At 44.0% G+C, this 20,658-nt stretch overlaps 1 protein-coding gene across 1 annotated transcript; it reads left to right on the top strand.

Annotated features, from left to right (window-relative positions):
• The first annotated feature begins 4,921 nt into the window (after positions 1-4,921).
• On the top strand, positions 4,922-19,995 carry C25H1orf94 (chromosome 25 C1orf94 homolog). The gene is made up of 6 exons (XM_032802664.1): positions 4,922-5,187; positions 11,528-12,192; positions 13,431-13,600; positions 15,700-15,774; positions 17,928-18,112; positions 19,920-19,995. Exons 1-6 carry the CDS (start codon positions 4,922-4,924, stop codon positions 19,993-19,995), a joined length of 1,437 nt encoding a protein of 478 aa, XP_032658555.1.
• Positions 19,996-20,658: the final 663 nt, after the last annotated feature.

Raw genomic sequence — 20,658 nt, 5'->3', positions numbered from 1 at the left:
AAAAATCCCAGTGCTTGGAAGGCTCTGAGCTTCTGCAGCTGGAATGAACCAACTCTCGCACTGGCTTGGGGAGAGGAGGGCTGTCTCGTTTTTTTTCTCCCCCTCCCTCCCTTCCTTTTTTCCCCACTTAAAAAATGACTCTCTTGGATCAAGCTTTTCAGGATTAGCAGCACAAGGGTCCTAGGGAATTACGCTTTTTGATCATCATCATCAGCATCCAGGTGACTGATCACCTCCACATCCTTGTTCTCTTCTTCCTTAAATCGTGGGAATGAAGGTACTTCAGCTGTGTTATTTTGGCGGAGGGTGTGCGTGTGTATAGACAGCATCTGATTGAAGATTTGTATTCCACCACTACCCCCATTCCCTCCATCCTCCCAGAAACAATAAACCACACATTAGCTTGTAGGATCCCATTTATTTGTTCATTTTAATACCCACCCCAGGTTTTTTCTCCTTTATAAAAGCAATTCCCCGCAGATTCCTCTTAATACACAGATATAATGTCCAAGCGGCAGCTCCCCTTGGCGTTTACATAGCCGCTAGAATAAATCCTGCATCCATCATTCACGATATTCCCCCTACTCTCGTCTTTGGCGGGGGGGGGGGCTGTGTAAACAACTTGATGATATGGACACTTTTTATGACCAAGGAAATTGCATTACAAACACAGGAGGGCTTGCAAGGGGGGGCAACCCCCCAGAGAAAGCGCCCCCCCCCCCGCTTTGCAGTTGTTACTTTTCCCAGTATCCTGCGTTCCTGGGGAGAGATTAGGTTCTGACAAGTGGGACTGGCTGTAGGGGAGGAGAGGGGGAAATGTTTTGGAGATGGTGGGGGGGGGCTTTGCGTCACCCCTTCCCAAACAAACCATCGCATGTTTCTTCTCACATTTTGCTTTGCTGCCTCTTTGCGGAGCTGCCAGGAGGAAGGGTTTGGTTTTTGCCTGGACTAGCACATTTGCCCCTACGATTGCATGCAAAAAATAAAAAAAATCCAGTCTGTGAAAGCCACATTCAGGCACTTCGCAATGATGTGCAGCTCCGTGGGGGCTCTTCCGCGACACACCACACATTGGAAACCCCACACGCCTTTGCCCCCTTTGCAGTCACAGTTTTAAGCTCAATCCCTTTGGACAAACGAAAGAGACCCTCCCCCAGTTAGCTGGGGATTCAGTTCAGCCTTCCGCGTGGAATGGATGGGACTAGATCCGAGGTGGGATCCTAACTGCAGGGTTTGCCTCCCCCAGAGAGGGGGGCGCGTGTGCATGGGAAAGGCAGAGTGACATGCCTAGGGAAGGGAGGGGAGACACACACACACAGCTGAGGCTTTCAGGCCGCCTTGGCATCCAGAACATGCACCACTGCGAAAGAGGAAGGGCTGCTGCTGCTGCTGATTTTCTCATTGCAACCTTCAAAACTGCAACACTTTGGGGCGGCGGGGGGGACCGGTCCACCGGCACCACTGGGCAGTCTGCAATGCCAGATGCAAATGAGCGCTGCTGCTCCAGAATGAGCTGCGATCCCTGCCTCCCTTGGCTCGCCTCTAAAGTGACGAGAAAGGGGGAGGAGGAGGTGCGTTTTGGAACTAGCCGCCCATCCCCCTACGTTACTGCTTTGCATTTGCTGCAGTTTCTTGCTGCAAACCCCCCTTCTTCAGACTTGTTACGGTTGCCTTGAATGAGATCATCTGACAGCTAGAAAACAATTTATACCCAGGGCTGGTAAATCTCTCCCTCCACCCCCGAATCAATCCTCTCTCTCACACGCACTTTCTCTCGGTCCCCTCCGCTTTTCAAACCCTCCGCTGCCTACATCGGGAACGGATGCCAAGAGCCAAAGCAACCAGGGCTGGTACATGAAAGAGTCGCTTTATGTCTGTTTAAACTGCAGTGTCCTATTCAAACAGACCTTATTGTTCAAAGGCAGAGATCCAGATATAAAAGGATCAGAGAGGGGGTGCTCCACAGCGCAGCTCCATCCATCCCTTGCCTCTTACGCAGATAGTTCTGTCAAAGAAACCCCCTGGCCTTGCATTCAGCTGAATATGTGACTTGCTTGCTGCACACAGGCTATAGGGTGAGACAAAGACTATCAAGGGATCAAGAACAATATGCAGGCATGATAAAGTCTTCGGGGAGGTACAATCCCACTTCATTCCTGCTTAGTAAAATCATATATTTTTCCATATCAGCTGTCCCCCTTTTTTTTAGTCTTCCTCACAGCAATGCTGGGCTTAGGGTCTCCATCTCTCTTAAAAGATTTGTATATATTTAGTAACTAGCATGACTGGTAAAGACAAGTTGTGTTGTGGCAGAAACCATCAGGGTTAATTTTGCTTGCCCCTCATCTGAAAGTGTGAGAGACTGTGTGTGCGCACGCGCTCCCACGCGCGTGCGCTGGTTGACTCAGATCTTAACCTCTACTACACAGCTGATCGACTTGCTAAATTACCTCCACAGTAGACTAGACACAGGATTTTGCCATTCTAACCACCCACTAAAGAGCAGGGAACTTTTGCTCTGCACTGCCACCCACAGTCAGACCCCAGGCTCAAAACTTTGCCTGATGCTGACATGCAAACACCTGTTGTATTCCAGCATTTCCCCAAACAGAGCCAAAGCCATGTAAATGACTCTAATTACACACACACACACACACACATCCTGCAAAACACAATAATAAAACATAGTATTTCTAAATGTCTGTGTGCCATGGATCTTGGGATGATTTACAAATGTTAGGACTTGTCTTCACATACAGCGGTGAAGCTGCACTGCTGTAACACTTTAGTGAAAATGCTGCTACACTGACAGGAGAGCTTCTCCCACCAATGTAGTTAATCCACCTACCCAAGAGGCGGTAGCTATGTCAATGGGAGGCATCGTGCTGTCTACACCAGGGCTTAGGTGGGTATAACGACCTCACTCGGGTGTGGATTTTTCATCCCCCTGTGCAATATAGTTCAACTAATATAGGGCTAATGTAGATCTGGGCTTAGTTAGTCCTCACAATGATTGTCTGGAGGTAGGAAGTATTTGCTCCATTTTACAGATCGGGAAACAGAGACACAGGAAGGAGAAAGAACTTTCCTAGGATCACAAAGGGAATTGGTGCCAAAACCGCGATCATCTAGGAGTTCTGACACCACGTCCCCTTACTGCTGCTAGATGACACTCCAGCCTACATAGACAGTCACTGTGGCTATGAATGAAGAGTCCTAGAATTCATCTGGGCTGGTGATCTTAGAATATCTCTCCAAGATAAAAAGCAGTACAATTAGCAAGTCTCCATAGGGACATGAAAGGTGTTTGCAGAAATAAAATAAATCCCCAGCATGTACTTGTTAACCAAACACGATTGCTGTGGGTGAAAAGAGCAGCATTTAGCTGGGCATAAAGTATTAGCCAACAGCCGCATACACAGAATAATCTCTTTGATTATACAGAAGCTGCAGGCACTGTGGCTTTGCATATGTGTTATAGAAAAGTCCACTTTTTATATTAGACTACACATGGAACAGAGATTTCAAAGGAAGATGCAACAGCTGCAGTAATAAAAAAAATCTGCAGGTGCAACACTTGTGTGTAGATGTACAAAGGCACTTTTATATGTAAAAATTTCACTTGCCTGCCTCCCACCCCCACTTTTTTTTTTGCACACTCAGACACATGGTGCATACACAGAAGTAGAGGCTTTGGACTCACAACTGTCAATTTTTTGCAGATATAACCAGTGTTTCTGAAGTTTGGCCTGTGCTGGCATCCTTCTTCCCATTCAGATTCCACTGCTCTCCCCAAACCAAAATGTGTTTTAGCCATAGCTGATAAACCTGTCCACAAGTACAGCCGCATTTAATAATTCCCGCACCTCATGGCCTTAAATATCAGCAGGAACAGACAGGGCTTGGGGAGCAATAAAAATCTTCATTAGCGGTAGCAGTATTAAGGATTGTCTCCTCCGTCAGGCTGTAGCCACTACCTGCACTGGGAAGCATGCTCCCAGATGCAGTGCAGTAGATATACCCTCATGGGTGGCAATCACAAGGTTGGGCCAGCAAAAGGCAGTGGTGACATACACAAGTCAGCATGCAGCAATAGGAATTGCTGGACCAGATCGTGCTATGTAGCCCAGCATCCTGCATCAGTTAGTGGCTAGTGCCCAATGCTTCAAAGGGAACGTTGAGAGAAAAAAAAGTTCCCAAAGCAAAAATCCTGTATCCAGATGCCCCCAAATGTTGGCAAATTCTGAAACTATGTTTCTTGGGCTCATCTGCGGAACAAGAGGAGACTTGGCCAGCTGAGCTCCTGTTCCTTGGATTGGAGAAACAGAGGCAAACAGCAGCACAAAAGATCCATATTTCCCTACTCTCAGTCCCACACATGCATACCCTCTCCCTCTCCCAAACAAGTCCTCTCATCTCTTTGCTTCAGTTTATTTCTGTGACAGAAGGATAAGAAGGGGACCTGATATGGGATAGGAGAAGGGACACACAGCTGAGGGAAGGTCCCTCACCGTCAGTGGAGACACCTTGGGAGTAACTCCTTCTATGCACCGGGGGTACATCCAATATAAAGAACAGATGAAGGAAGGAGGAGGGGAAGGTTAATATATGGACCTGAGAATACATGGAGTTTGGAAGTGGTGGCAATTACATGGAGACTAGTCCCAAAGGCTACTCTTGGCCTTGCCGGGGGAAGGCAAGAAATGTGGCTCTTTCTTCCACTTCCTCCTTTGGGTGATGCTGGCATCCCTACAGCTGTTTCCGCTTGTTGTCCTTCATACCAGTTGCCAGGCCCCAGGGGTTCTATGGTTACCAAGTTACCATGGTTTGTTGCTCTTCATTCCATTCTGTACTCACAAAAACACTTTTTTTTTTAAAACCAAGGTTGTCTTTTGCTCCCTGGGTGGGAAGAGACTGAAAGATGCTTATGGGTGGTAGTGGGCTCCAGGATCCGACGATAAGCCCCAAGGGTCCATTTCCTCTAGGACCTTTCCCAAGACACATCTGGATCCACCACAACACCCCTCAAGACAGCTTGGACAAAGCCTGTCACGAGATCTGGAAACGTGTTCAAGGTCTTTCTGAAGAATTCCAGCCTAGGTCAACATCCCCAGTCCTGCAGCCTACCTGTTACCCACTTTTATCATCAGAACCCCTCAGAGGAGAAGGCAGCAACTTCCTGAAAGAGTGAGTGTTCTCAAAATGTCAGAGAGGAGATCACTGACCAACTCCAAGTGGAAATTCACCCCCGTCCCTCTTTTATGCCCTTTCTTCTCTATAGTAGCTTTGGGAACGTGTGTACAAACAGACTAGGTAAACTCTCAGACTGGCTGAGTTACGACACTGTGGTTGTTTATTTTCACAGCACCAACCCAGAGAGCAAAATGATCTCCTTTCCCTCCACACATTCATTTTCCTATGCAAAACGCCCTGTGATGCCTAGCCACATCTGTAATTCTGAAGCACAGTAAGCAGCTGCATTCAGTTTCCTACAGCAGCTTTTTAAAAAAAAAAAAAAAAAGATCAAAATATTTACAGTAAGAAGAAAAAGAAGCCTTCAAAAGAGCAAAGCAGAAAATTAAAATGTTATACTGTAAACAGTTGATCTTTACAAAGGAAAGCTGAATTTGGCAAAGAATTTTTTTCTGCCAAGTCTCTCTCCATGGGGTAAGTCATAGGAAGGGAAGGAGGTACAATTTTCAAATTTAAGAGTGAAGTATTTATAGAATTCTCCAGAAGCAGGGCAGGAGGGAAACCAAAAAAATTAAAATTTGCAAACCCAGCAATTAATTAGCAGAGGTTGGCAACTTCCCTGGTCTTAAAGCAAAAATGCAATACAGCAGTCAGGGTTACACAGACTGGGTCCAGCCTGCTTTGATGCCGTAAATAAGTAACATTAGAGCTCAAATTGCTTTATGAAAGGTGAGTTAGTATCATTTCTCCCTTTATACAGACGGGGAAACAAACTGAAGGGAAGGGATTTAACCAAGGTCATATAGTGAATCGGTGATATGTATCCAGGAATAGAACCCAGGAGTCCTGACTCTAAATCCAGTGCCCCATCAATGCTAAGTGTACTATAATCTTGAAGGTAGACTCCAGAAGTCATGAAGAGTCAATCAGGCTCATTTCTCCTCTGGCATCCATGTGAATCTGGAGTCACTCCATTGAAGTCAGTCTCAAGTGCACAGCTGGGGTAAGAGAAAGGAGAATGCAGGCCCAAGCGTCTTTATGAACCAGACACTCATCACACCAGTTAATGCTCTAGTGGAAGACGCTCAGATATTATGTGAGAACGGCTCCACAAGAGCCTGTGTAGAAGAGAATTAAACTGCTACTAACAATCTGAATTTTAAGTTCTCCCCTATTTTAATAAATGAAATTGACCCTTAAAGCACCATAATTTTTGTTTATTAGCAGTGAATTTGGTTGGCTTTGCAAGGGCAGCCAGCCTAACATTATCCCTTGCCAATGTGCTTCATAACTGCCCTGAAACTCTCCCTACGTATGGGGAGAGACTAGAGTGTAGTTCCATACTCTCTCTTTCCTTTGCATCTGTGCTGCGCAACCGTCCACAAGAGCACCAGAGCTGTGGTGGAGCTTCTGAGGGGGGACACCTGAAGAAACAGAAACTGGACTGAGACCCAACAAACTCATTCTTCATGCAATGAGAGAGGCAGCGAGGTCCTGTGGACAGGGCATGCTAAGCCTAGGAATTAGGAGACCAGGGTTTTACTGGCACCTCTACCACGGAGCTACTGGATGACTGTGGGCAAGTCACCTCTCCTGTTCCCTCACAGACTTTGTCTTGACTGTTTAGGGCAGGGGTTGTCTCTCACTTTCTGTCTATAAGGCTCCTAGTGCTAAGCAGCCCTGATCTTGGTCCCTATGCAAGTAATAACTGAACTGCCTTCAAATCAGTTTTGATTACTATTGACCAATGCCAAGACCTGCTTTGCTCTACTCATTTGAGTAATCTCTCTGAAACCAATGCTGCTCAAATGAGGATGGTGAGCAGGATTCTAACCTGGGCCATATTTTTACCATTGATCCTGGAGGTACAACTTTCCTTATCCAATTGCCAGGAAGAGATTTTATAAAAACCTCAATCTATGCTGATGGCCATTAAAGGTCCATGTATTCCCTAATTTGTCATCTGCAACAACACTGGGGCCAACATTAGTCCTAGTGACCTTGCTTGATTTAGCAAACTTTAATTATTTTAAAATATTGACTTATGCAAATCACAAGTAAGTTCATTTTAAATGCATCTGGAATCTTTTGAACAAACAGTTTCACCTTACTGGCTTTGTTACTGGAATATTTAGACATAGGAGGATGACAAGTCACTGGAAACATCCAGAGCTTCTATTATGTTTTATTCATATTGTGACCATGTCTAGTAGACCCAACTGAGGTCAGGGCCCCATTTTGCTGGGTGTTTTCACACATGTAGTAACAGGCAGTTCACTACCTTGACCAGTTTATAATCTAAACAGATGAGGTAGACAGGAAGGATGGTTTAGTGATTAAGGCCTAAGTTTAGGACTTGGGAAACCTGGTTTCAAGTCCCTTCTCTGCTACAGACTGCCTGCCTGCCCTTGGGCAAATCACTTAGATCCAGATCCTCAAAGGGGCCTGAATATCTTTGAGGATCTGGGCCTTCTCGGTGTCCTTATGCTTCAGTTCCCCATCTGTTAACTGGGGATAACAGCACTGCCCTGCCTCACAGGGGTGTTGTGAGGATACATACATTACAAGATTGCAAGGCGCTCAGACATCGTGGTGATAGGTGCCAGTAAAGTACAACAACGGGAAAAACAAAAGCTGATCCCATTTTACAGATGCTACATGAGGACTTACAATGATATTGCAGCAAAGAATTTGCATTGTATCCATGCCCCTCTTATTATTCTTTGCACCTTGAGGGCTGGCAGAAATCAGGGCCCTACTGTGCTGGGTGCTGCACAGACACACAGTAAGAGACAATCCCTTAAAATCTCAGACAAATCCTCCCAGTGGCAGAGCAGGCCTCCTGACTTCTCCACTTTTAAAATCAGGCTGTAAAAAACTTTTCTTCTGTGTTTGCATTAGTTTGGTTCTGCGAACTGATGTGCAATATGAAGGCTGCTTGAAATAGTTCTAAGGAAGGGGAAGTTTTATTTGGAAGCAGCAATACTGATAAACCATCACAGAGATCAACATGGATTCGTAGATTTTAATGTCAGTTGGGACTATTATGATCATGTCATTGGACCTCCTGTAGAACACTGGCCAGAGAATTTCACCAAGCAAGTTTCACCATCTCTGCAGCAAGCTCAATAAGTTCTGGGAGAACTGGAGCAATGTTTCTCAAACTGGGGTCGCCACTTGTGTAGGGAAAGCCCCTGGTGGGGCGGGCCAGGCCGATTTGTTTACCTGCCCTGTCAACAGGTCCAGCTGATCATGACTCCGACTGGCTATGGTTCGCTGCTGCAGACCAACGGGGGCCGCAGGAAGCAGTGGCCAGTAAGTCCCTCAGCTCACGCCACTTCCAGCAGCTCCCATTGGCCTGGAGCAACAAACCACGGCCAGTGGGAGCTGCGATCGGCCGGACCTTCAGACAGGGCAGGTAAACAAAGCGGCGTGGCCTGCCAGGGGCTTTCCCTACACAAGCAGCGAACCCACTTTGAGAAACGCTGAACTGGGGCATCTTTTTTAGACCACTATAATCTTGTTTAAAGGCTTCAAATGATGTAGAATCCACCACATCCTTACGTAAACTGTTCACCTGGTCGGCTACTCTCACTGTTAAAAATATGAAGCTTATTTCTAGTCTGAAGTGGTCTCTCAGTAGCTCTTCCCACAGGAATTTGTTATGCCTGTGTCTGGTATAATAAAGAGGGCTCCTGATATCAGAAATCTTCCCCCTACATAGGTACTTACAGACTATGATCGAATTACCTCTTAACCTTCTCTTGGAGAAACCAGATACAGCAAGGGACTAAGGAAGTTCAGTGTAAGGCAGGATTTCCAGACCCTGAATTGTATTTGTAGCTCTTAATCCTTTCTAATTTGATGACATCCTTTTTGAAGTGCTGACACCAGAACTGGCCCCAGTATTCCAGTCTCACTAAGATACGTACAGAATGGTTTTAACACCTGCCTACTTCTACTGCTTATTCCCTTGCTAATACACCCAAGGAACCCATCTGCTTTCTTCTCCCAGTGCGATGCACTGGAGCTCAGGCTCAGCTGGTTCTCCACCAGGACCCGTAAATGTGTTTCTGAGTCACTGCTTCCCAAAATCTACTCCCTATCCTAGTAAGTGTGACTTGCATTCTTGGTTCCTTGAATGTTCAACCTTACATTTAACAGTACAAAGCACAGGTTTGAGTGAGCCCATTGTTTACCACGTCACCAATTTGTGGGTCATCAGCAAACTGTACCAGCAGGGACTCCATGTTAGATTATTTTTCCCCCTTTATGTGGATATGAATTGCTTTGAACAGCCTCATCACCAGCAGACCTTTACTCCTCTTTCCTAAATTTACTTTCCTTCCTGAGATTTGGCTTCCTGTCTTTATCAAAGACTCCCCAGGACATTGTAGCACCTAGATTCTGAAAAAGCCTCAGGCTGGAAATCTCTGATGGCCTCATTTGTGATGACGATTGCACCAACTGACCCTTCCCTATTCTCCCAGCGCATTCTTGGAAAACTGGATTGACCACACTACAGGACTGGATTTGTTAAGGGTACTCAACACACAAAATCTTTATACAGATGCTTACCTTTACTCACATGAGTAGCCCAACTGACATTTGAAAATAAGTGAGCAAACTGGGTCCCTCATCACACAAGTAATCAACAGAAGGCAGGAGTATTGTGAGCAGGCAGCCACACTGGAAAGATCCATAATTAAAAAGTTCTTGAAAAGAAACCAATTTCACCACTGTCCTGCACTTTATGCCATCAATAGATTGCAAGCTTTGTGAGACAGGGACTGTTTTTCGTCCTCTGTTTATACAGCTCCTAGCACTTCGGGGTCCTAGCCTATGACTGGGGCTTCTACGTGCTGTCACAAAACAAACAAATAGTAACACAGCACACTAGGGCAGAATGGGTGTAAAATATCAATGTGATTCAGGAGCATTTCACACTCGCGTTTGCACTGGTCTGAGTGGCTGCTCAAGACACAGGGCAATGGTGAATTGGGCCCAATAGATTTTAAAATTATCTTTAAATTGAGTGATTCATGCCCTGTCATCCAGTCCCACCATCTGGCAGTAAGAGGCTTAGGGACATCCAAAGCATAGGGTTGCATCCCTGACCACCCTGGCAAATAGCCATTGATGGACCTGTCCTCCATCAACTTATTGAATTTACATGGAACTCATTCTAGGACTGGGATCTTTGAGTGCAACTGGAGTTGTGAGTCTAAGCACCTCTGGCGATCAGACCACTTTTAGGTCAAGAGCTTTGTGCACCCAAAGCGTGCAATTTGGATAAAGAACTTGAGTGTTTAGAAGGAGAGATTTGTATTGCGTGTGGTAGGCGATTGTGTATTCCCATTAGACGTCAAATTCAGGGCCCTGTTCTCAGAACATCAGCTTGACTCTTACGTTGAAGCCAATCTCATTGTAAGCCGCACTAAAAGGCCACACTCAACTCTGCCTTCACTGACCTCTAACCTACCCCCCAAGACTTCCAGTAAACATTTGTTCTACCATTAGTTTGACTCCCTCTGCAAAGGAGCTAGTCAATATGTACTGGTCCCCAAAATGGCTAAAGGTAGGGAAAGACCGGTCCTGCTGGGAGATATTATCTCAGCCATTTTTGGCTTCTTTTACACAGTTTATGGCTTATGCCCACATTGCATCACAGACTAGAATTCCAAAGAGACAAGATGGCTGAGAACTTAAACTGGATGGTAAAGAGTGCCAGTCCCAGTGATGATTAAGCTTGGTGATATTCATAACTTAATTTACCTGTGCCTCAGTTTCCCCATTTGTGACATGGAGAGAATTCAGCCAGACCTCACAAGGGTGTTGGAAGGATAAAAATCCACTAGTGATTATGAAGTGTTCTGAAACTGTAGCGATGAGGGCCATTTAAGTACAGTTGCACAATGTAGGCTTTATTGATACTAGGGCTTTGTGGGGGCTCCTCTCCCAAAATTGTGATGATTTCAAATTTCAGTTAAAAAGCAGGTGGGAAGTAGCAATTCTCTCTCCCAATTTTTCAACTGATTGTCAGAAAAACACCCACTGCTAAGGCCAGGTCAACTGATGCTGAACTCAATATTGGCTGCAAGCATATCGGGCTTGGCAACTAACTCATATGCCCCTATTGTCAACAGTAAGTCATTTTCCTAGTGTAGACAAGGCTTGGATTTCATTTTGTTTCAGAAATATATTTCTAGCCCCAGAATTTACTTTATGCACATCTCTTAGTAATTCTTTGTGCTCCCACGTTCTTCATCCAAATTGTCTGCAGTTATCCTGTTGAATGTACATTAACCATGTTAGATTTCTCTCTTTCGTATAGATCATTGGAACAGAACTGTGTCAAAGATGAGATTTCCCTTCTGGTGGAACAGGAATACTTGAGCCTTACCCAGGAGAACATTAGTGAGACAGAAATGCAAGGTTTAGAAGGAAGCAAAGAAACTGCCTCTACTTTAAATCAGACTTCATCAAACAGCCTTTTCCTGCTTTCCGATAGGGACCAGTTGCTAGATGAAACAGAAGCAGTAGAAAGCATGTACCGAGCAATGATGGGAAGCAAAGAAAGGGAGATGAAACTCAGATCTCTCTGTGATGCTCAGCTTTCTACAAAATCCACCATCGCTGGGATTCTACATCCTTCAAAATGCACCTTCAAGAATGCTAGAGGGGTGGATAATGGTAGCAGTAACCCAGTGGCTTCTAACAAAGAGACCAGTAAGTCGCTGGTGCCATGTCCATCAAAACGCATAGAAGCTGCCAAAGCGCCAGATAACCAGATGGTGGTGGAGGAAACCAGACTGACCAAGGACTACCTACAAAGTAACATGTTCAGTTCCCCCACCCATAAGGAGAGCGCAGTGGTGCCTCCGCCTTCCATGACAGCAGAAAGCCAAACCATGGGGCCAAAGAAGCAGCTCCCGGTGTTTGCCAAGATCTGCTCAAAAACTGATCCCGACTCAGTTCCCGAGGGACTTCAGAACACAGGTACAGGGTGTTTGGAAGCATAATTTGGGAATGATTGGCAAGGGGGAATAAAGTAAAGTAAGAGATGTTTAAAATGCAGCTGACATTGAATGGGAAGGGATCTTCTGGTTCGGGTCTGTGATTGCAGGCAGCCATAGACAACAGGTATGGTATTCACTACTATATACAGAGATGTCATTTCATAGGGGACAAACAATTTGGTTCTTAACCTTTTCCATAGTAGGATCCTCAGTTCCATACCAGGACCAAATCCCAGCATCCTCCCTGTCGTCCATCTGGGATCTATGCAATACCCTTCTCCCACGTAACAAGATGGGAGGTGACTCCAATATTGAGATCCCATGGACTGGCGGATATAACTGGTAGCTTTTTAAAGAAGCCAACCTGAAAGTCTGTATGGAACTGTCTTACTATCTGCTGCACTTGATTCCAGCTGGGTCAGAAATAAATCCTGCACCTATCTCTTTCCTTGTATTAGCAAGGGTACCATTTCTGTGTAGGCTAACCTGAGATGATCAAAGTTACGGGATAAATACTGACGGAGCTTGATTCACTGCCAAGTAAAAACAATAGGACTTTTTCCATTGACTGCAATGGGCATTGATTCGTTTCAGAACACATTATCTCACATTTTGTGAAGGTAGGGTTAGCCCCTATGGCCCAAGATTTCCCAGAATTAACCTAAGTATTTTAGGGGCAATATTTTATTCAGGGCCCAATTTGAGACACTTTACAGGCGCCAGAAAGTACTGAGCACTCATCCTCGGAAACTCCCCATCAGATGTCTCAGGATGAGCACTCAACATCAGTAATCCATTCTGAAAATCTTAGTCTAGTGTATTGCAATCCAGAGATGCTATAACATGAATGCAAATGAAAAGCTAGTCAGTTTCTGCCCCCCAGCATTAAAGAGGTTTTGAATGAGGTGTGAAGGGTCTTGTTCCAGTCTTATTCTAGCTGAACCATTTCATTCATCCTTATCACTCAGACAGTTACATTTAATTCCAAGTCCTGTAGGGACTGGATGGACAGGTCCTACTAATCAGAGAATTTAAAGTGTTAATTGTTAAATTTGGGTCTCAATACTAAAAGATTGTAGCCAGTGGAAGTAGCTGAGATCTTAAGTAAATGTTGTTTGTGGGCAAAGCACATCCTTTTAAGTTAGGCTGATCCACCGGAGCAAAGAAAAGCCCAGCATGTTTGTTTAATAACATGTTTAACCATCTTTTGTTTTACAGTAACTACAGCAGCATCAGATAAGAACAACCTCAAATACAATGGGAATGTTTTCACCCCACGTTTTGCGACCACTTCAACAGCTACCTCCTTAAACCAGCCAGTGTGGCTCAGTCTGAACTATCCTCCACCCCGCATCTATCCCAACCATTCAAACTTTCCACAGTTCCAGGTAATAGAACAATAAGCATGCAGGGTTCTCATCTGGCATTGTCAGAGCTAAGCCTGGCAAGCCTGTGGTTGCAGCCACCACTGCTTCTAAATCTACTTTTTGCTTTGTATCATTGGAAGGATCTGAAAGGAACTGGACTGCTATCCGACTCAGCGTTTTGTGGGGGGGAAAGGGGGGATAACTTTGGGTGGCAAACAAAACAAAGAGAACAAGTAGTTCAGTGCATTGGTGGTGTTCATGCTTCACTGGAAGGGTGATGAATTTATGAGACATAGTGAGTTATGACCGACTGTGCTTTGTACCCATTTTCATTACTAGGTTAGCACCAGTTTACAGTTTTCATTTGCTAGGATCCCCAAACAGATTTTTGATACTATCGCCGTGTTTACAGATGAAGATGCCAAAACTAGGGTTGCCTGTACCACCTTAATTTAGTCTCAGGTTGCAGTGGGGAAGGTCTAGGTTGGATATTAGGAAACACTATTGCACTAGGAGGGTGGAGAAACACTGGAATGGGTGGAATCTCCTTCCTTAGAGGTTTTTAAGGTCAGGCTTGACAAAGCCCTGGCTGGGATGATTTAGTTGGTATTGGTCCTGCTTTTAGCAGGCGGTTGGACTGGATGACCTCCTGATGTCTCTTCCAACACTAATATTCTATGATTCTGTGATTCTCCTTGTGTGTATACATGATGATACAGTCTTTAATTCCATGATGACTGACTATTTTTTCCACAGGATCCTGGCCTCATTCAGTGCACAGAATAGATGATGCTCACTCAATAAGCAGCAAATCAATATTTTGTTTTCTCCTCATTTTGTGCATGGCCCCAGGCCTTATTCACTGCACACTATTACAGCCCACATCTGAAGATGAAAATATTAATTTCCTCAGGGGCTTTTCTATTGTGCTCATCATAATTATATTATCTAGGGGCCACACAAACATGAATGAATTTATTTTCACAATATCTCTATAAGATCTGGGAGGGGTTATGATGGGAAACTGAGGCACAGAAATAAAGGTCAAAAGTATCCATTAATTTTGGGTGCCCAATTTGAGACCTCCAAGAGCTGATATTTCCGAGTATGTAGAACTAAACAGCACTTCAAAGCACAGCTCCCATTGACTTTAATCAGCACTTCTACAAGTCAAACACCAGGCTCTCAAGTCAGGCACCTGGAAAATGAGGAATACCTAATTGGTGACTCCCTTTGAAAACTTTGGCTTAAGTGGCTTGACTAGCATCACATAGGAATGCTGTGGCAGACGCAAGGATGGAATCCATTTTTCCAGGGTTGGTATTTAACTACCTTAACCATGACACCCTCCTTTCTCTTCCTGAAATTCCCTGCCTCGTTCAATACATATGTGCAATATTTTGATTTATCCGTACTAACATTTTCTGATGAGGGGAAAAATGTTCCACCAGAAAAAAATTCATCAGTTTTGTTCTTCTCCTTTCACTTAACACATGGAATAGTTTCCTCAGTCATGTCCTACCTTCCACCAATCTTACCTCTGCATTTTTCTTATCCTCAGCTCACTTGGTTAGATTTAATTCTAGATACCACCCTAGCCCCATAGCAGAGTCTTATCATCCCTCTGGCCTGTTCACAGTGGCTCACCCTCTCCAATTCCGATGAGATCTGAACACCGAACTCCCTTAAACCACTTGGAAAATCTCATCCTTAAGACTAAGTTCTTTGACTGGCCTCAACTCAGCCTATCATTTTGTGGGTGCACTTTTGCACTCTGTAATCAACTACAGTTGTATTTAATAGGCATTCGTCAGCTGCTTGTTACCTTCAATGACAAGTTAGTGATTATCTGCAAGCATAATTAATCCTTCTCTCATTGAGGTCAATGGGAAGTTGGATGGAGAGCGCAGAACCTACTGCAGAGAGCTGTAATGTAGAGAAGAAAGCTAGACTTGTGGAGTCAGAGAGGAGAATCTTGGCCAAAGATATTAACTAAATTCAGCTGACCTCCACTCCCTTGAACAAATAACATGCCCTTGAAAAGACAAAGGAACATATTGCAGAATAAAAATAAAACCTAGTCAGGCTGTTTTAAAGTCATGTCTTTTGTATTTTAACAGGGCTTGTATCAGCAGAGAGCACGGATCCCATACCAGCAGACTTTACACCCTCCCCTAGGATGCTTTTCGAGACAGGTGTGTCTAAATGGTTATAAATATGCCTTCATTTGCAGAACACAGATGCTAAACATAGAAAATTAGACAGAGCTGTTTGTCATGGGGCATAACTGACATTGGTAGCTTTGCAAAATATGATTTGGGGGCCAGATCCATCAGTTTACATTAGCTGAGGGCCTGGCCCCAAACCTCTAACCAAAATATCCAATTGTATATGCTCCATTTAGTGTTAACTTAAGACAGTCCTTTTTCTCTTTGTGAAGAACGGTACAATCAGCATCATGAAATGGTGCATTTCTATTATGAGTTAATGTATGAGTGAGGAGGAGAACACTGGATGAGCTGCAGCAAGATAAGCTATGACAGTAAGAGGCACCACAGAGAGCTGGAGTGGCTTGGATGTCACCAGGAGAGCCTCAACAGAGCTGATCTTGTGCATGTCACTGCAGCGCCTCTGGTCAGATCCAAATTGGTTTCTCAAGTTGGGGCAGGGGAGCTAAAACATTAATTAGGGAAAGGCCATCGCTCTGAAAGGGCAGCAGCCCTGGAGAATTTTGCAGTGTCCTGCAATACCCACAGTATTATCCCAGGGTGATGAAGGGGAAAGAGTATAACCATATTCTACAGAAATGTTACCAGATGGTGTAGCAGTGATCTAGTGGATAGGGCCCTGGCCTTGACAGCAGGAGACCTGGGTTCTCATCCTAATTCTGCTCTATGACATTGGATAAATTTTCCTGTGTCCCCTCCCACCCTTCACCTGTCTTGTCTATTTACGTTGCAAGTTCTTTGGCCAAGGACCATCTTTTCCTCAGTAACTGCAAAGCATCTACCATAACTGGGTCTCGATTTCAGTTGGAGCAGTAAAACTGCTAATAGATAACAATATAGATGACACTGAAGGTGGTTTGGGGGTGGCCAGGAGTCAGGACTACATGGCTCCAATAGCCTAAATTTTCATGTACACATAGTGGGGGTCCATGGTCATCACTGCAGCTAAGGCCTTTGGAGCGGCTATTTCCCTGTTCCACATGCTGGCTCTACTATAGGTGAGGAAAACAGGATGCTGTGTTCCATGCTGCATAAACTCCCCTGCCAAGCTAATGGAACTCAGGGGGTTGCCCAAGAGATAGATTACTTTTCAGACAACACAATTCTGTCCTAGACAGTCTGTACGATGCTTTGACTCTGTTTGCTTCTTCCATCTTTTCCTTCTGAAGAACTGACATGACTTTAAAAAAAAGGAGGATGGGACTTTTGTTTGAAAAGGAACCAAGCTGCCAAATTGTGAGCCTCTCTCTGGGTAAACATGAGCTGGCTCCCTTGTAGTCAGTAAATTAGTTAATCCCTTCTGGACATTCTCTCCAAGATAAGGAGGCTTCTATAGCAAGATGCAACCCACGCAGCACTCAGACACATCAGCTTTTTCCTCTTCCATTTCTGTTCTATAGGAAAGTGGGGTGAAGGGGAAACCCCATCGGATCAAAATTTAAGAGCTGGGCATACCACATAGACATCACTGCAACTTTCTCGCCAAATGGAGACATGGCTGAGAAGCACGTTTATTATGCTGAATGCAGCTGAATCAGATCTGAACAACACCAACATTTCTTTGTACAATGAAGAATAGCAAGTAGAATGAGGAGCCCTTGTCAGCTTTGATATTCTTGACATGTTGTGTGTAATTTACAAGGCTTCTGTAGGAATGGATGCAAAAATACCTGTTGTAGTTGCAGCTGATTGTCATAATGTCTTAAGCTTCCTGCGAACTAGATTTTGGGAGGTGTTGAGTACACTTTCAACCCCTTTGATATCAGTAAGAGTTGAAGGTTTAATTCATCTGATCAAAAAATGATGATGGGGCAGGAGAAATATATGTATTTTTCTCCCAAAATGTCCCTGTTTTATCAAAGTTAAAAAATTCACTGATTTAACAAAATAAATAGATAAAACAACCAACTCACTCCAACCAGACCCACAGTCACTAAAAAAAAGTAGGAGGGGATTTTTATGGAAAAACGTGATGAATATTTTCCCTTTTTAGTATAATTTTTGAATGACTAAATTTGAAATATTTCATCCATCTCTAGTTCCAATTGGCATCTGCAGATCAGGCTGTAAATGGTTTTATTTCACCAACCTCTTGCTCTTTGTTTCTTTACCGTCTATAGGTAACTCCATACAATCCACAGCAGATTTTCCGGTCACCTTACACCCCTTTATTGAACTATATCCCTCTGGTCCAGCCCAGTTATTCATACCAGCAGAGGAACCCCTCCAAACCGTCTAGCAGCGTACGTGATCCACCAGCAATGGCGGGTGATGGGCCGCAGTATCATTTTTCTCATTCATATGGGTACGTCCACACTGATGTGTTGTCTAGTTCTCATAGCACATCATGGGAGGGTTTAAGTGAGTTATAGTAAAAACCACTTGGAGCTACTGACTTGAGCTAGTTGGAAAATCGAATTTCCATCCAGCTGGAAATTTCCAACATTTCAAACCATTTTTAATACCCAATCAGAACAAAAAGTCAACATTTACAATGGAACAGAATTTCCAAAAAAAACCATCGACCCCGAAACAGAAACGTTTTGTTGTGATAATGTTCAACTGATTTATTACTGTAGGGCTGGAACATTATAATATATTATAGAAAATTCAGGTCCAGACAAATGAAATGAAAGTCAAAACCAAATATTTTACCTGATCTAAAAAAAGTCAAAATAAATTTAGTTAATATATTTGCCATCAAAAACATTGTGAAAGATGCCATGATCTTGCAAAGTGTTTCGATTTCAACAAAACTATACTATCTGATGGAAAACTGCTCCCTGTCCCCGACCTTCACTGCATGTTATGAGATGAGCTGTCTTCCAGACGCAAAGCCATTCATCTTGAGTCTTAGTTTAAATAAAGGGAAAGTCGTAAGAACAAAAATAAAAGAGAGAACAGTGTATGTGTGTCTCCTCTGCAACATGCAGCATCAGCCCTGCCTTGCAAAAATGACAGCTGTCCCTGCACACAGGCAGACTTAGAAATGTACAGGGTCACTACTCAGGGAATAAAATGTTAATGGTTACACTACTATATCCATCAAAATAATGATAAAACATTAAAGTGGAGGTGGAAGTTTTTTTGAATTTCTAGGACATTTTTCAAGTCATGGCAAAATTTTCAATCATCAAATTCAGGGTGGGGTAGGAGGAATAGGACAAAATAAGGTGAGACTTGTGAAAAAGAATTCTCCCCCTTTTTCAAGATTGGGCCAAACTAAATGTTTTGAATTTCCATTTTTTGTTGAATTTATGGAGCCCAGCAAGGACTAGCAACCCAAGTACGAACCTAAGGTCTCTGGTGGACTTGTACCAGGGCAGCTGGCCCATGCAGGGTGCACACCTCTGCATCCTCACTCCTATTGTTACCCTCACTAGCTAGATTAAAGCTAGCAGGGGCAGGGCCGGCTTTAGGCCAGTTCCCCCGATTCCCCGGAATCGGGCCCTGTGCCTGTGCCTAAGAGGGCCCCACACCTTAGGCGCCTTTTTAATTTATTATTATTTTTTTTTTACATACCCAGCGGCGGTCCTGGTCTTTGGCAGCAGGGGGTCCTTCACTTGCTCCGAGTCTTCAGCAGCATTTCAGAACCGGGGGTCTGGATCAAGTGAAGGACCCCCTGCTGCCAAAGGGCTGAAGACCCGGACCGCCACTGGGTATTCAGATTGGGCCCTGCAGTTCCTAAAGTCGGCCCGGAGCAGGGGTATGTCTACCAGCTACATTTCACCTTAATTTGCTATATAGACATACCCCTAGACATGATGGTTAAAACGCTGGAGGACCACTTATTTGTAACAACAGTGGGAAAGTTTAGGGGGAAGAGACAACTATCTGTACAAGGTCTATGGCTCTTAGGGCTGGATTTGCAGGGACAGATGTCATTTTTGCAAGGCAGGACTGATGCTGCATTTGTATTTAGGTATCTAACAATGCAGATGCGATTTTCAAAAGCACCTAGCTGCACCTTTAGGCATCTAAATATCTTTAAAAATCTGGCCCTTCGGCAAGATTTCGAACCTTTTACAAACAACAAGCTTAAAAGGGAAGGGTGGAAAAAAACCTGGGGAGGAAATCATAATGAAACTGGATTTAATTTGAATGTTTTTCAGGTTTAATTCCACACCTGGTGGATCTGTGAGGACAAATCCATACTTCTCTTCCAGTGGGAGTGGTATAAACTTTTAGATCATCTAACTTTTTGATGCATTGTTTGGAGACCCTGAAGCTTCAGTCACTGTTAGGAATCTGGAGGTCAAATAAGGACTTATTTTGTATTTCCCATAGTGAAGATTTCTGTCTAGAATGAGCCTACATGACTTATGGGTAAAGAAACAGCTACACAACAATTCATCCAAAAGAGGAGAGTTTTGTTTAGCGGAAACAAATGAGTTTGGGTTTTTTTTGGTATGATGGAGAGAAATAATAAAAAAAATGTTTTATTTATGACAGATGCCTGAGCTGCTTAAAATTGAATTTTGCTGTAATAAAGATGGCTGATATAAAAAGGATCATGGCCACAAATTTCAGAGATGATAACTTGAGTCATGTATTCAAAGTGAGATTGACACAGAGGCATTCAGTAGCTACGGGGCTTAATTCTGTGGGGGAAAATGCTTGTGTCTTGTATCTGGAACCATGATATTGGTCTACATTTTAGCATTAAGGAAGAGGAAACCAGAAAGCCTGTACAAGGAAACTTATTTTACTATGTTCCCTTTATTGAATTCAGAGTTTCAGGGTCTAACATTTGAAAGTGAGCTTTTGCCCTTGCAACATAGCTCCTGCTTGGGACTATAACATTAAAACAGCCTCAGGGTAGGCAATCTACAGACAGCTGTGATGGATGTC

The sequence above is a fragment of the Chelonoidis abingdonii genome, chromosome 25, assembly GCF_003597395.2.
Source record: "Chelonoidis abingdonii isolate Lonesome George chromosome 25, CheloAbing_2.0, whole genome shotgun sequence".
Classification (NCBI taxonomy): Eukaryota; Metazoa; Chordata; order Testudines; family Testudinidae; genus Chelonoidis; species Chelonoidis abingdonii.
Note: the sequence above shows the minus strand (reverse complement) of the source record. Positions and strands in the feature narration are given on the sequence as shown.

Bases quoted from the DNA above. Each gene is read 5' to 3' on its own strand.
- C25H1orf94 (XM_032802664.1), top strand. From the start codon at position 4,922: ATGCTTATGGGTGGTAGTGGGCTCCAGGATCCGACGATAAGCCCCAAG. The intron at 5,188-11,527 runs GTGAGTGTTCTC...TCTTTCGTATAG, and splicing joins GGCAGCAACTTCCTGAAAGA to ATCATTGGAACAGAACTGTG. The intron at 18,113-19,919 runs GTACGTCCACAC...AATGTTTTTCAG, and splicing joins CATTTTTCTCATTCATATGG to GTTTAATTCCACACCTGGTG.